At 39.7% G+C, this 14873-nt stretch overlaps 1 protein-coding gene across 3 annotated transcripts in view; it reads left to right on the top strand.

Annotated features, from left to right (window-relative positions):
* ITGA4 (integrin subunit alpha 4) overlaps positions 1-14873 on the top strand; it is a 90311-nt gene that overhangs the window by 69646 nt on the left and 5792 nt on the right. For 2 of the 3 annotated variants that reach the window (XM_061135232.1, XM_061135231.1), the window contains 7 exons: positions 2876-3026; positions 4557-4652; positions 5320-5399; positions 6030-6119; positions 8083-8173; positions 13435-13542; positions 14312-14437. In XM_061135232.1, coding sequence (XP_060991215.1) covers positions 2876-3026; positions 4557-4652; positions 5320-5399; positions 6030-6119; positions 8083-8173; positions 13435-13542; positions 14312-14437 — 742 coding nt within the window. Of the gene's footprint in view, positions 1-769; positions 824-2875; positions 3027-4556; positions 4653-5319; positions 5400-6029; positions 6120-8082; positions 8174-13434; positions 13543-14311; positions 14438-14873 lie in introns of those variants that run through there. The other variant, XM_061135234.1, reaches the window with a different exon arrangement.

Here is a 14873-nt window from a genome sequence, read left to right as displayed (position 1 = left end):
ATGTCTATTTCTAGGCAGCTCTTCTACAAGTCTCAATTAAACTTTAATGTCAAGCTGAAGTTTACTTTTGGAGCCTCTTTGGTTCCCTCAGTTGTACTGTGCTTCTAGAGAAGTAGGGGGCTGTGGGACAGCCGTGTTTATGCACATCTCCCCTCTGCCCTTAAACACAGAGCCACCGAGCAGATGTGTGCTAACGTAACACAAAGGTTCGCAACACAGGAGCGAGCAAGTCACAGCCATCCCCTCACGTGTTGGGAGAAAGAGCACACTCTGGCTGAGTCAGATTCTTCTACCCTGAAATATGCCTGAGGTTTTAGAAGAGTTACTGCCTTGTTAGTTACCATACATCCTTCCAGAAATATCCAACTTCTCAGACCCAGGGGTCAGAGCTAGAAATGCTGCCTGGGAACATTTTAATTCCTTTCTCCTCAACGTCTTTACTATCAGACAAATTATGAGGTCTAGGGGATCATTTCCTAGAAGACAGCATCCGGTGCCATCTGAAATAATGAAGCTTCTGTTACTGTCAAAATACAGATTTAAAATATAGTAATATGTGGGGTGCTTATTGTGAAATAATTATGCTCCTCAGTCAGACTGCTCAACAACAGAACCAGCAAACTTTTTACATGAAGGGACAGACAGTAAATATTTTAGGCTTTGTGGGACAGAGATCTGTCTCAACTGCTCAACTCTGCTGTCAGAGTGCAAAAGTGGCTACAGATGATGGGCATGGCTATGTTCCAATAAACCTTTATTTGCATGACAGGGCAGCCGTCCAAATTTGGCCTTCAGGCAGCAGTTTTTGAACTCCTACTCTATGGTACGTTTGCTTTTTATATGAGAATCCTGTAGGACATTTTTATTTTTTATTATTTAAACATAGTTCTTTATACTGTATTTTCTAAATGTAACTTGTTAGTAAAATTTAAACTGGTTGCCAGAATTAGCCTGACTTAGAGAATTTTTTCAGGAATTAGCCCTGGGTTAAGGGTCTGCTCATAGATAGACAGATTGATGGACACAGCATAATTCCATGTATATGTTTACTGGAAAACTATAGAAGCTCCAAACTGGAATTGCCAAATTCCCAATGATAGTTGAAAAGATAAATAAAATATAGCATATTTATAAAAATTAGTATGCACACTAGTTAGAAGAAACACTTAACTCTATGCATCAATATAGATTAATCTTAAGAACAAAATTTTGAATACAGAAATGTCAGATACTGAAAGATTGCATAGTCAGTGATTCCGTTTATATGAAGTATAAAACAGAGCAAAGCCAGTCTAGACTATTAAAAGCAAGATAGTGGCTTGTGGCAGTAATTGGAAGGGGGCACAAAGGTGTTTCTTTGATGCTGGCAGAATGTTTTTCTCAGTCTGGGTGCTGCCTTCACACATGTATTCAGTTTATAAAAATGTACTGGGTGCTCCATTTAGGTTGTGTGCATTTTTCCTTATGTATGTTCTGCCTTGATAAGAAAGTTTAAAGTGGCAAAGCAATTAGGATAAGAGGGGAAGAACTTTTAGGAATTAGGTGAAATGTCTGATTTCTTAAATATATATTATTAGAGGTATAAAAGTAGGGAGATGTGTCCAAAAAATTATAATTTTGTTTGTACAAGCTGAGGCTAATAGTCTTTTGCTTCTTAAAAACTGTACTCTTTCCAGTATCAATGTTGCCATCAATTTATCGGTCAGCTCAATAGTTGTGTTGTTGCTAAAACATGAGGTTGTGTGGGTGGGGTACAGAACATATGAATGTGGCAGTAGTAGATGTTTACTTTATCTTAATGAAACATTTGGAATTTTCATTCCATCACAAAGCAGATAAGCATGGCTGTAATTTCATAGAATGTATATAGTTCATGAAATTTTAATAGTCACTTATCCAATAATTCCTCAATCTTTCAGAACTTTCTTTAGTGTTACTCAATCATTTTTAAGGTTACTGCACTTATGTACCACACATATACTCTGAACACTAATTGTGTTGCTAGCCTTGGAGAAAACAGACCCAGAACATTTCTCCAAGAGAGCTTATTCTAGTGGTGAGAAAAACCAGACAGTGTGAACATATGGGTTTATAGGGTTGCCCAGTGTGCGGGATAGTTGGAGAGGGAGAAACCACTTTCAGTAGGGAGGATGCAATGCTGGGTGAAGGGGCTTAGCAGTGAGTCCCAACTGGAAGAACTTCTGAGAACTCAACATTGACACTTACGCCAGAACTTACACTCACCTATCCATTTGGATGTGCAACAGTGTTCTTGTTCCAATTCACAGGATGCTGAAGCATTTTTGCAGTTTTTTTAATTTGGTCCATTTATTAGTAGAGGTGACCAGTCTGCCTTAAGAAATTAATTCTAATCCAGCAGATTTTAGTGGCACCCATTTGCTGGCCACAGCGGTCCCTTCCCAGGTTGTGCCCACTTCCCCCAGAGCAGCCTCTATTTTGGTGGAAATAGTCTGTTCTTTTTCCTTAATTTTCCCCATGTCCCCCTTTGGCTTGAGAAACAGCTAATGCAGTGTCTATGTAAGGATAAAGAAAGAAAATGAAAAAAATCTTTTAGGAAAATATTTTGAAATAATGAGAAAAATATGTAAAATGATAGAAGCAGAAAGTTAAACAGGAAAACAGAAAGCAGGCTAGTTTAATTATAACTAAATTTTAAAACTTTTCTTGTGTAATAACTAAATTTATCTGAAACCTGGGAAATTGAGTTCTTTTTAACATAGATTTACATCTACTTGCAAGGGGTCACCTACTATGGTTATATTTCCAAGTTAATATTTTATGTTCAGGATAAATAAATGAAGAGATGGATATTTAGTTCTCAAACAAAAACTAAATAATATTACTTCATTTTTAGACCACATGAAAATAAAACCTATCTTGCTGTTGGAAGTATGAAGACATTGATGTTGAACGTGTCTTTATTTAATGCTGGAGATGATGCGTATGAGACAACTCTGCATATCAAGCTCCCCACCGGTCTTTACTTCATTAAGATTTTAGATCTGGTAAATATCAAACATATTTTTGGTCATCTGATGCAAACAGCTGACTCATTGGAAAAGTCCCTGATGCTAGGAAAGACTGAGGGCAGAAGGAGAAGAGGGTGTCAGAGGCTGAGATGGCTGGATGGCATCACCAACGCAATGGACATGAACTTGGGCAAACTTCGGGAGATGGTGAGGGATGGGGAGGCCTGATGTCTGCAATCCATGGGGTCACAAAGAGTAGGACATGACTGAGTGACTGAACAAGAAGTATCAAAAACTACAATGGCATGATGATACTACATATTTTAGTTAATTTTTTAAAGAATTTAAATGGTATGAATGACTATCAGTTTGAAGTATAAATATTTGAGGTTTGAGTCTTAGTATTCACACTTAGCACTCAGGTTTCCAGTGTTGTTACTTTCTCTGTGCTCCTAAACAACATGGCAAGTTTCCTGGGACATGACTGAGATCAGGAGAGTCAACTTCCTGCTTCCAAATGCTACTATGGGACAGAAGTGACTGTCCCATTATGCAAGCAAGCTGCCAGCTGCCATTGCTTTCCTCACTGGTACATCCTCATCTGGGGCTGTGATGGTGCTCCTCACGGTTGGGGTCTGGACATGGGCAATACTGGTCTTCCATGCTGGGCTCCTAGAGATACTGCTCTGCATTGTAGGTGAACATATACTGTCTTATTCCCACAGAACTTCCAACATGCTAGAACCAGTGTCAAATTCCAAAATCCTGTCATCCAGCTTGCACACAAGTTTCTCTTTTCCTGGAAGAGTTTGGAGCATCTGGAAAGCTTTTTTTTTTTTTTTTCCTTTTTACCATTGTGCCTTAGTCATGAGCGCTTAAATCCATCCATGAGGTATTAGTAATGTTGAATTTGAAAGAGCAACGTCTCAATCACTTTCTTCTTGGATATTTCTCTGCCTCTTAGAAAATTTACCCATCTCTCATCCAGAGACTTTCTTCACACTCACGGCATTTAGAAAGTCTTCTGGCCTCTCACAGATATCTACTCCCCACTTCCACTGGAGCCTTGGGGGCTACCTGCAATGGTGAGAGGAAAAACTCAGCTGCTGAGGGAACGTGCAACTATGAGATGTACCTAAGTGTATAGTTCCCCAAACAGTTGAATATATGTGTCATCGTGATTACAGTTTTTATAATTAAATACCTTTATCACATTCTCACATCCCAGACAGAAGAGGGCCAATGAAATGCAGACCTTAGGAATTCCTTGCTTAATAAGTTTTCACTGAGTTAAATAGTGAACACAGAAGCATGGTTGAAAGCTGTGAGTCCAAGAATTATTCTGTGGAGAATTTATGTAAATTTTAGACTAGCTATATACTTATATACACGTTTATGTAATTTATTTTTATTCCTACTGATTTATTCCAAAATTAAATAGAAAATAGTCTTCCAAGAAAGTACATTCTCTGGGGATGACTTTCTTTGCAGAAACCATCCTTAAACATTTGTGACAGACTTCTTGTCCCCTTCTACCTAAACCAGTTGTCTCATTTTTCCTTTTAGGAAGAGAAACAAATAAACTGTGAAGTAACAGACGGCTCTGGCATAGTGAAGCTTGACTGCAGGGTTGGTTATATCTATGTAGATCATCTATCAAAGGTAAGCATTTATAGTTTTTGTTACTCACATGAATATAAAGTATTTTCTGTTTTCTGTATCTGTGCTGCATACAAATAATTTGTTATTATTACTATTATTATTTACTAAGTGAGTAGCTAAGTGAAGTTAAACCAAAACTAACTGGGTTTGAGATCTTTGAGATTTTTATATCTTTGGCAATGTTCACTGTTTAAAAAAATAAGAAAAAAGGGGGGGGGCACCTGTTTATGTCAGGATGGGCAGGTGAATGTCCCATGAGGATTCTCCTCCCCAGTCTCACACTTCACAACACTCCCCCCAGCCCACCCCAGGTGATTCTATCTGCCAGGCATGTTACCTCTGTTACACAAAAAGGCGTTTCTAGCAAGAGTCCACACTCAAGTTGTTAAAGCATCTCGAATTTTGTCGTTCTGGACCTGCCTCTCTGCACTCAGAGGAGGCTTTGTCTCCGCACGTCACCATGGGAATGCTGCTGCTTTAACGTTGCCACAAACCCCCAGCTTCCCCGCAGCTCTGTCTGAGGGGTAGCCTGTGCTTCTAGAACATCATCTCAAATCTGCACTTCATAGAGTGTAAACAATAAGAAAAACTAAAATTCAGATTGTAAAAACAAAAAGAATGTTTTTGATTATTTTTAAAATGGGCGTTCCCTGTCTGTGTTTTTCAGACAGATGTTAGCTTTCTTCTGGATGCCAGCTCACTCGGCAGAGCAGAAGAGGATCTCAACATCACAGTACACGCCGCCTGGTACCTTTCATTATGAGAAAACAGCTGTGTTAGATGAACCTCTGACTTTTGGGGGAGAGAAACGGGGGTCACTTTAGGGGAACCATGGACTGTGTTCCATTATCTGCAGGAGAAAACTTTTCTTATGTGATCTGTTAAAACAAAAGACCTAACCTAAAGCTTTATAGTGTAGAGATAAATAGCAAAGTAGCAATGTAGATAATGACAGCAAGTTTCTGCCAGCTCTGACGTAAACTTTTTTTACTGTTACACCTACTTTTATTCTGACTCTTCAAAAAGCATATTTTAAACCAACCTCCAAGTACATTAGGTATGCTGCTGCTAAGTTTCTTCAGTCATGGCCGACTCTGTGCGACCCCATAGACGGCAGCCCACCAGGCTCCCCCATCCCTGGGATTCTCCAGGCAAGAACACTGGAGTGGGTTGCCATTTCCTTCTCCAATGCAGGAAAGTGGAAAGGGAAAGTGAAGTCGCTCAGTCGTGTCTGACTCTTAGCGACCCCACGGACTGCAGCCCACCAGGCTCCTCCGTCCATGGGAAGAATACTGGAGTGGGGTGCCTTTTAGTTCTCTCTGATGAGAATTTTCGTGCTGACTGGATTCTAAGAGTCTCTTCTGTTTGCTTCTGTAGTGAAAATGAAGGGGAAACAGGCGATGTGAAGCATAACAAGGTGACTGTAACAATACCTCTTAAGTATGAAGTCATGCTAACAGTTCATGGGTGAGTAGACATGAAAGTCTCCTGTAAAATTCTGACCTGATTTGAGTTCTGTTGCTTCTTAAATTATTGGTCAAAAACAGGTTTAAAGTTTCTTATGAAAAGAGCATGTGCTGTTTTCTCTTAACAATTACCCTCGGTGTTTGAGCCCATTGCTTAGCTGTTTGTGATTTTACTTACTCGGTAGTCATCACTGAGACCACCTTATATTAATGTCCTCATGGAGGAGATTTCTCACTGGAAGAGTCCCCCAAACCTCTGGCAGGCCACATGCAGCCTTTTTAGCTATACACTGCCGAGGCCAGGGCCCCAGAGTGCTGGCGTGCACTCTGTTTGGCTGTGCCCAGGGGCCATGGCACGTGTGAGCTTTAGTGGAAGCTTGGCCGCGTCACTCTCGTCCCAGCCCTGCACCTACGTGTGTGGTGGGTGAGCAGATACGGGAGCGCTGGCCCCCCTGCCCACTCTCTACAGCTGGGAGTTAGAGTTCCTCCCCTACAGACCTGGGCCAGCACTCACTGCCTCCTCACAACTTTAGTAATTCTTGGAGTGGGCCCTTCTCTGATTCAGGAAGCAGATGTGAGGAGAAGGAATTTTTAAAATAGTATTGAGAAAATCTTTCATGATTTTACTGGCAATTATTAAGCCTGTTAATCTTAGTTTAAAACAGCATTCTTAAAGCAATAGATGATATGAGATATAGAATGAATAGATGGGCTTTTCTAGTTCCTCTAAATGTAAATCACCTCCAGTCATTTTTAACCACCCATAATGATGGCACACAGGCATATAAACATAAAACCATGGAACCCAGTCTCCAGTTAGATAAAACAAGCAGGGGGAAAAGGAAGCCCTTCGAAGGCAGGACTGAGGAGAAGAGAGCAGCCGATTCCATCTTTCTTGGATTTGAATGCATATCTCGCCTCCTCGATTTTGTTATGAGTGTGTCGTCCCGGTTTTCGATTAAACACATCTTGTTATTTTGAGCAACGAATGCTCTGCAGCTATGAAGCTGCCTAAATCTACAACATTTGAACGTATCTCTCTGCTGTGTAAAAGAGCCTCTAACATATTACCTCATGCATGTGTGCTAAGTCGCTTCTATCATGTCCAACTCTTTGTGACCCCATGGACTGTAACCCGCCAGGCTCCTCTGTCCATAGGGATTCTCCAGGCAAGAAGACTGGAGTGGGTTGCCGTGCCCTCCTCCAGGGGATCTTCGCGACCCAGGGTTCGAACCCATGTCTCCTACAGCTCCTGTGCTGCAGGCAGATTTTTTTTACCGCTGAGCCACCTAGAAGCCCATATTACCTCATATTAGCTGGCAAATATGCACAACTTGGGGAATCAGGATTTCCCTAGAAAAATTCCTTGAACTTAATTACCAACCATGCATATGTCTCATCTCAGGTAAAAGAGTGACAACCTTGTATTTTAACAAAAACTTGCCCTACTTATTGGTATTTGAATTGTTCTCCAGACTTGGGGTTCATTACAAATAGCCAGCAGGAACTGGTGGATGGTGAGAAGTAATTCAAAAATCTGTCAGATACATTGAAGTATAAGTGGATATTGGAGCCCGAGAGCAAAGCTAAGAATTTATCTCATATTTTTCAAGTTTGCATGAATCATTTGAGGTCTGAGAGAGAAGGAATGGTCACTAGAGTGAGCTGGCAGTGTTGGGAAGGAAGTAGAGGATATTGGGGGGAAGAGAAACTGTCACCCAAACTAGAGCCCACAGCTTTCCACTAGCGCCACCTGGGAAATTTGTTACATTTTCACAAAAATTCTTATCTTAACAAGAAAGTATTCTTACCTATATCAAAAGTATTCCTTGGTACTTAGAGGCATCTGTACTCTGAATTATGTGATATTTAAGAGATACGCTATATTCAGATGATAGAGAAAGGTTTTTTAAATACCTCATCAAATAAGACAGTTAAATTAAATCTGAATTCTTTTCTGTCAGGTTTGTAAGTCCAACTTCATTTATGTATGGACCAAAGGAGGAAGATGAGTTTGAAATGTGCATGACAGAGAAAATGAACTTCACTTTCCACGTAAGATGACTGTGTTCATATTTGGTAATCATATTGTGAATACAATAAGATGACCGTGTTCATATTTGGTATTCATATTGTGAATACAATAAGATGACCGTGTTCATATTTGGTATTCATATTGTGAAGGAATTGTTACTGAGGCACTGCTCCAGAGGACGTCCCATGCATGTGATGTCCCTCAGCCTCGGGAGGCCACAGCTGGCTGAGGGCGGGGAGAGAGCTGCTTCAGGGCGCATGCCCTCGCTTCAGGGGCCCCTTCTCGCCCACTGTCCTGTCCCTGTTCCTGAACCCACTCTCCTTACAGTACAAGCGGGAACAGAGGTGATGTCTGAAATAGGCAAAATTATGGGAGGAACTGAATATGCTTGTGATACATGCAGAAATCAGAATAGGTCAAGAGGAAGACATCTTTTGGTGCCAATCGGTGAAACCTGGTCCAAGCTTTATACAAACCCTAACATTACCAAGTGAAGGTTTTACCTCTGCATCTCCACTCAATGTCCACCTGGTCAGCCTTACAGGCCATTGGTATATGACTCTGTGACAAATGATGTATCATCTAGTAAATCTTTTTAAAAGTAGAGAATATTATCATCATCCAGAAGTATTAACATACTAATATATAAGCTATAAATTCATTAACAATTTTTTATTGTCAAACTGAAATTTTTGTTACAGCATGGATGTTGATAATGAGCAAATAATTGGAGACAGTGTCCAAAAAGTATCTTTTCAATCAAAAGCACTACTCAGACATTCTCAGAGCTATATAACAATCTATAGAATGTGAGTGAGTCTGGATTAGGTACATTATGATAATTGTAAGGCAATGCTTTTTAAAATGTGTATCAGAATCACTTGAGATGTTTATCCAAAATGCAAACTCCTGGGCCTCTGCCCCAAATCTGTGGAAGAAAGATGACCTCAGAATGCCCCTGAGTCTATACTCAAGTTATTGTATTGTTATACTAGAATACACTAGTATTGGGAAAATGTAGTCTTCTACTTTTAAGTCCCCAAGAATACTCCTGTCACAGTCCAATGGGGCTCTGTGTCCTGATAAATTGAGTTGGACTCTAGAAGGCCTATTTATTTACAAATAATTGTTAAAAAGTATTTTCTAGTTAAATTACAATGGAGTGACTGGGCCTAAAGATGCTTTTAGTCTGTAAACTTGATGAGTTGTTCAAGCATGAAGCTGTTCTTGGAAGTCTAAATGTTATTAGATGAACACGAATAAAGTATATTCCAGGAGAGCTTGGTGATTAGCTGGCATCAGGAAGACCTTGTCTAAAGGTCTGGGTAGTGCTGGGCCCATGGCTGACACCTTTTACAGCTGCTCTGTGCTTCCAAGAACGGCAGTTACCACCTGTCCCAAAGCCAGGCATATTCCCTCTTAATCTATGTGTCTGCGTTCAGAATATTATTGCAAGACTTTGATCCATGGTGTTTCATTTAGATATTATACACATCTCTTTCCTAACTTACTGTGTTGGTTTTATAGTTTTCAGGAGGCAGTTCAGTTCAGTTCAGTTGCTCAGTCGTGTCGGACTCTTTGCGACCGCATGGACTGTAGCACATGAGGCTTCCCTGTCCATCACCAACTCCTGGAGCTTACTCAAATTCATCACTGAGTCAGTGATGCCATCCAACCATCTCATCCTCTGTTATCACCGTCTCCTCCTACCTTCAATCTTTCCCAGCATCAGGGTCATTTCCAATGGGTCAGCTCTTCGCATCAGGTGGCTAGAGTATTAGACTTTTAGCTTCAGTGACATCAGTCCTTCCAATGAATATTCAGGACTGATCTGCTTTAGGATTGACTGGTTTGATCTCCTTGCAGTCCAAGGGACTCTCAAGAGTCTTCTCCAACACCACATTCAAAAGCATCAATTCTTTGGCACTAAGCTTTCTTTATAGTCCAACTCTCACATCCATACATGACTACTGGAAAAACCATAGCCTTGACTAGATGGACCTTTGTTGGCAAAGTAATGTCTCTGCTTTTTAATATGATATCTAGGTTGGTCATAGCTTTTCTTCCAAGGAGCAAGCGTCTGTTAATTTCATGGCTGCAGTCACCATCTACAGTGATTTTGGAGCCCAAGAAAATAGTCTGTCAATGTTTCCATTGTTTCCCCATCTATTTGCCATGAAGTGATGGGACCAGATGCCATGATCTTAGTTTTCTGAATGTTGAGTTTAAGCCAACTTTTTCACTCTCCTCTCTCACTTTTATCAAGAGGCTCATGGTGTCATCTGCATATATGAAGTTATTGATATTTCTCCCAGCAATCTTGATTCCAGTTTGTGCTTCATCCAGCCCAGCATTTCACATGATGTACTCTGCATAGAAGTTAAATAAGCAGGGTGACAATATACAGTCTTGATGTACTCCTTTCCCGATTTGGAACCAGATTATTGTTCCATGTGCAGTTCTAACTGTTGCTTCTTGACCTGCATACAGACTTCTCAGGAGGTAGGTCAGGTGGTCTGGTATTCCCATCTCTTGAAGAATTTTCCAGGGTTTGTTGTGAGCCACACAGTCAAAGGCTTTCAGTTCAGTTCAGTCACTGAGTCATGTCTGACTCTTTATGACCCCATGAACTGCAGCATGCCAGGCCTCCCTGTTCATCACCAACTCCTGGAGTTTATACAAACTCATGTCCATTGAGTCAGTGATGCCATTTAACCATCTCATCCTCTGTCGTCCCCTTCGCCTCCTGCCTTCAATATTTCCCAACATCAGTGTCATTTCAAAAGAGTCAGCTCTTCACATCAGGTGGCCAAAATATTGGAGTTTCAGTTTCAACATCAGTCCTTCCAATGAACACCCATGACTGATTTCCTTTGGGATGGACTGGTTGGATCTCCTTGCAGTCCAAGGGACTCTCAAGAGTCTTCTCCAACACCACAGTTCAAAAGCATCAATTCTTTGGCACTAAGCTTTCTTTATAGTCCAACTCTCACATCCATACATGACTACTGGAAAAACCATAGCCTTGACTAGATGAATCTTTGTTGATAAAGTAATGTCTCTGCTTTTTAATATGCTGTCTAGGTTGGTCACAACTTTCCTTCCAAGGAGTAAGCATCTTTTAATGTCATGGCTGCAATCACCATCTGCAGTGATTTTGGAGCCCCCCAAAAATAAAGTCAGCCACTGTTTCCCCATCTATTTGCCATGAAGTGATGGGACCTGATGCCATGATCTTTGTATTTTGAATGTTGAGCTTTAAGCCAACTTTTTCACTCTCCTCTTTCACTTTCATCAAGATGCTCTTTAGTTCTTCACTTTCTGCCATAAGGGTGGTGTCATCTGCATATCTGAGATTATTGATATTTCTCTTGGCAATCTTGATTCCAGCTTGTGCTTCCTCCAGCCCAGTATTTCTCATGATGTACTCTGCATATAAGTTAAATAAGCAGGGTGACAATATACAGCCTTGACATACTCCTTTTCCTATTTGGAACCAGTCTGTTGTTCCATGTCATAGTCAATAAAGCAGATGTTTTTCTGGAACTCTCTTGCTTTTCAATGATCCAATGGATGTTGGAAATTTGATCTCTGGTTCCTCTGCCTTTTCTAAACCCAACTTAAACATCTGGAAGTTCACAGTTCATATACTGTTGAAGCCTTGCTTGGAGAATTTTGAGAATTACTTTGCTAGCATGTGAGATGAATGCAATTGTGTGGTAGTTTGAACATTCTTTGATATTGCGTTTCTTTGGGATTGGAATGAAAACTGACCTTTTGGAGTCCTGTGGCCACTGCTGAGTTTTCCAAATTTGCTGGCATATTGAGGGCAGCACTTTCACAGCATCATCTTTTAGGTTTTGATATAGCTCCATTGGAATTCCATCACCTACACTAGCTTTGTTCATAGTGATGCTTCCTAAAGCCCACTTGTTTTTGCCAGGATGTCTGGCTCTAGGCGAGTGATCACACGATCGTGGTTATCTGGGTGTTGAAGATCTTTTTCGTACAGTTCTTCTGTGTGTTCTTGCCATCTCTTCTTAATATCTTCTGCTTCTGTTAGGTCCAAACCGTTTCTGTCCTTTATTGTGCCCATCTTTGCTTGAAACGTTCCCTTGGTGTCTTGAATTTTGTTGAGGAGATCTCTAGTCTTTCCCATTCTATTGTTTTCCTCTATTACCTTGCATTGATCACTAAGTATTTTGGCTCAATTTTCTTCTTCAGGGTTCTGCAATCCCCAGATTTATCAATGATAATGATAAACTGTTTTATCATTTATCAAGAATTTGATATTTATATGATATTTACATATATTATCAAATATTATCAAATAACTACAAAGATATATATATATAATATATATTTGCTATTTATATTTATCATGATCAAGAATCATATTTATCATTTATCAAGAAATATTTTCCCTTTATGCATATTATTAAAAACCTGTTTTTTTCCCCAAACCCTAATAACCCACCCTTTTCTAATTTTCTGAGTTCTTCCACATTATAATTACCCTGAACTTAAATATATTTTTACTCATTGCTGATGATTATTCTCTCAGCACAGAGTGACTTTATGAAAACAACATAGAATTTAGAATTAGGATACCTAGGTTTCAGTCCCACATCTTGCCATTTTTTAACTGTCATCTTGGATACAACATTAATACCTCTTAGCATCTTCCTGAGTCCGTGAATAATAAAATGTTAGCCCACCTCATGGAGTAGTTATAAGGACAATTGGTCACGGTTTTTTAGATGAGTAATGTGCCATACCAAGGTACAGTCTTGAACAACAGTGATTTGAACTGCACTGATCCACTTAGATGTGGATTTTTTTCAATAGTAAATTCTATAGTTTAGAACCAACCATTGGTTGGTTGAATCTGTGACTACAGAGAAATCATGTATACAGAGGGCTGACTATAAGTTATACTTGGAGTTTCAACTGCACTGAGGGTCAGTGACCCTAACCCCCTGAACTGTATATTATCGATGTCTTTTTCTTCAGACTATTTCTGCAATAAACCATCAGTGCAGACATTTTGTTCTAATCACCAAAACGAAAAGGCTAGGAATAATGACTAGTTATATTGTTAGCAAACATTTTAAAGTTCTGGTAGTGGATATTCTATCTCCCTTTGCTGTGCAGGTGCCAACTACAAACCTCCACCCTTATAAATGTTGCATGAAATACACGGGTTCACCTGAGAAGCTCATTGGTATCTGTACTTTTATAAAATGTGTTTTTTGAGTGTTTAAAACTTTTTGCTTATCAGGTCATCAACACCGGCCAAAGCATGGCTCCAAATATTAGTGTGGAAATAATGATACCAAATTCTTTTAGTCCCCGAACCGATAAGCTGTTCAACGTTTTGGATGTCCAGGTAAAAATGGTGTTCCTTCCTTTGTTCTAAGACATATTGCTAAAACGGAGATTTGTTTCCTTACTTCAGTCACACTTAGTGTCAGCTATGAATTCGCCATGCATTTATTGTGTACACTTTGACTATTGCATTAAAACTGTGTGATTACATTGGAATCTCTACATGTGACAATAACAAAATTATGCTCTATCTTTTGGTAGATTTTCTTTGATTGGATTCTCCATAAAGCTTGAGACCAATGTTGAAAAATCAGTACTTCAGCCTTTTATTATCAAATAACTACTAAGAATCAATATTCTTATGTTGATTCTATCTGAATTATTTTTACCTTCCCAGTTTTAAGACAAGCAATCAGCAAATAAATCCACTCAGTAGATTTCAGAGGTAATCCTTAAAAATCCTACTTGAATTCCAGATTGAGATGGTAGGGCAGGCTGCTGTAACACTTTATTGTATGTCTAAAAGCTAAGGAAATGTGCAGTTTCATGCTAATGTTCAGTTTTCATACTGCCCTAATTTTTTTAAGGTTAAGGCCCTTTGATCAATTTAGGACTATATCAAGCCTCTAAAATTATTCTGAGCTTTGTTGCATTTTTTTAACCACAAAGATTTAATCTCTCCCAAATCTGTCAAAAAATATTTTCACCTAATTTTAGAAGTATTTGATACATTTCTGAAAAGGTAAGCTTTGAAAGGTAAGTTTTAAAGCCATGTAGCTGTTGTTCTTTCCAATAATGGGTAAGAGTTCTCTTGCTCTCTGTCTTTATAGACTACTGCTGGAGAATGCCATTTTGAGAATTATCAAAGAAAGTGTGCATCAGACCAGCAAAAAGGCACAATGGAGACCCTTAGAGATATATTCCGATTTCTGTCAAAGACTGATAAGAGGCTCCTGGTAAGTTTTAGTATTTCAGATGTAGTTTTTGCTTTCCAACATACGGGACTGAAACACTTAAAACCAAGGACCAAGAGGTTTGAACTGTCAGTTGAGTTTAGGAGAGAAGCCAAGTCAGGTAATGTCCTTGTGTGTGAGGAACAGGCATGAATGGAGAGTTGAGATACACCCAGGGTTAAATATATACTATATACTAGTCATTAAGTGCCCAATTCATGCCAACCAGACATTGTACCCGACCCTTTAGGGGGTTCGTCGAGATGTTGTCCTCAGCTGAACCACCTCTGGTTGCATGAAATTTCCACTCTTTTTCATTTTAGTGAATATATTGGGGGGGGGGGGGGGGACAAGGAAACCCTCCAAATGATCCAAGTTTGATCACAGAACATGTAACTAAGCAAATACCCTCATTATGTGTCTTTTTCTATCCCAGAAT

This window comes from Dama dama, chromosome 33 (assembly GCF_033118175.1).
Source record: "Dama dama isolate Ldn47 chromosome 33, ASM3311817v1, whole genome shotgun sequence".
Lineage (NCBI taxonomy): Eukaryota > Metazoa > Chordata > Mammalia > Artiodactyla > Cervidae > Dama > Dama dama.
This window is presented reverse-complemented; position numbering and strand designations above follow the sequence as displayed.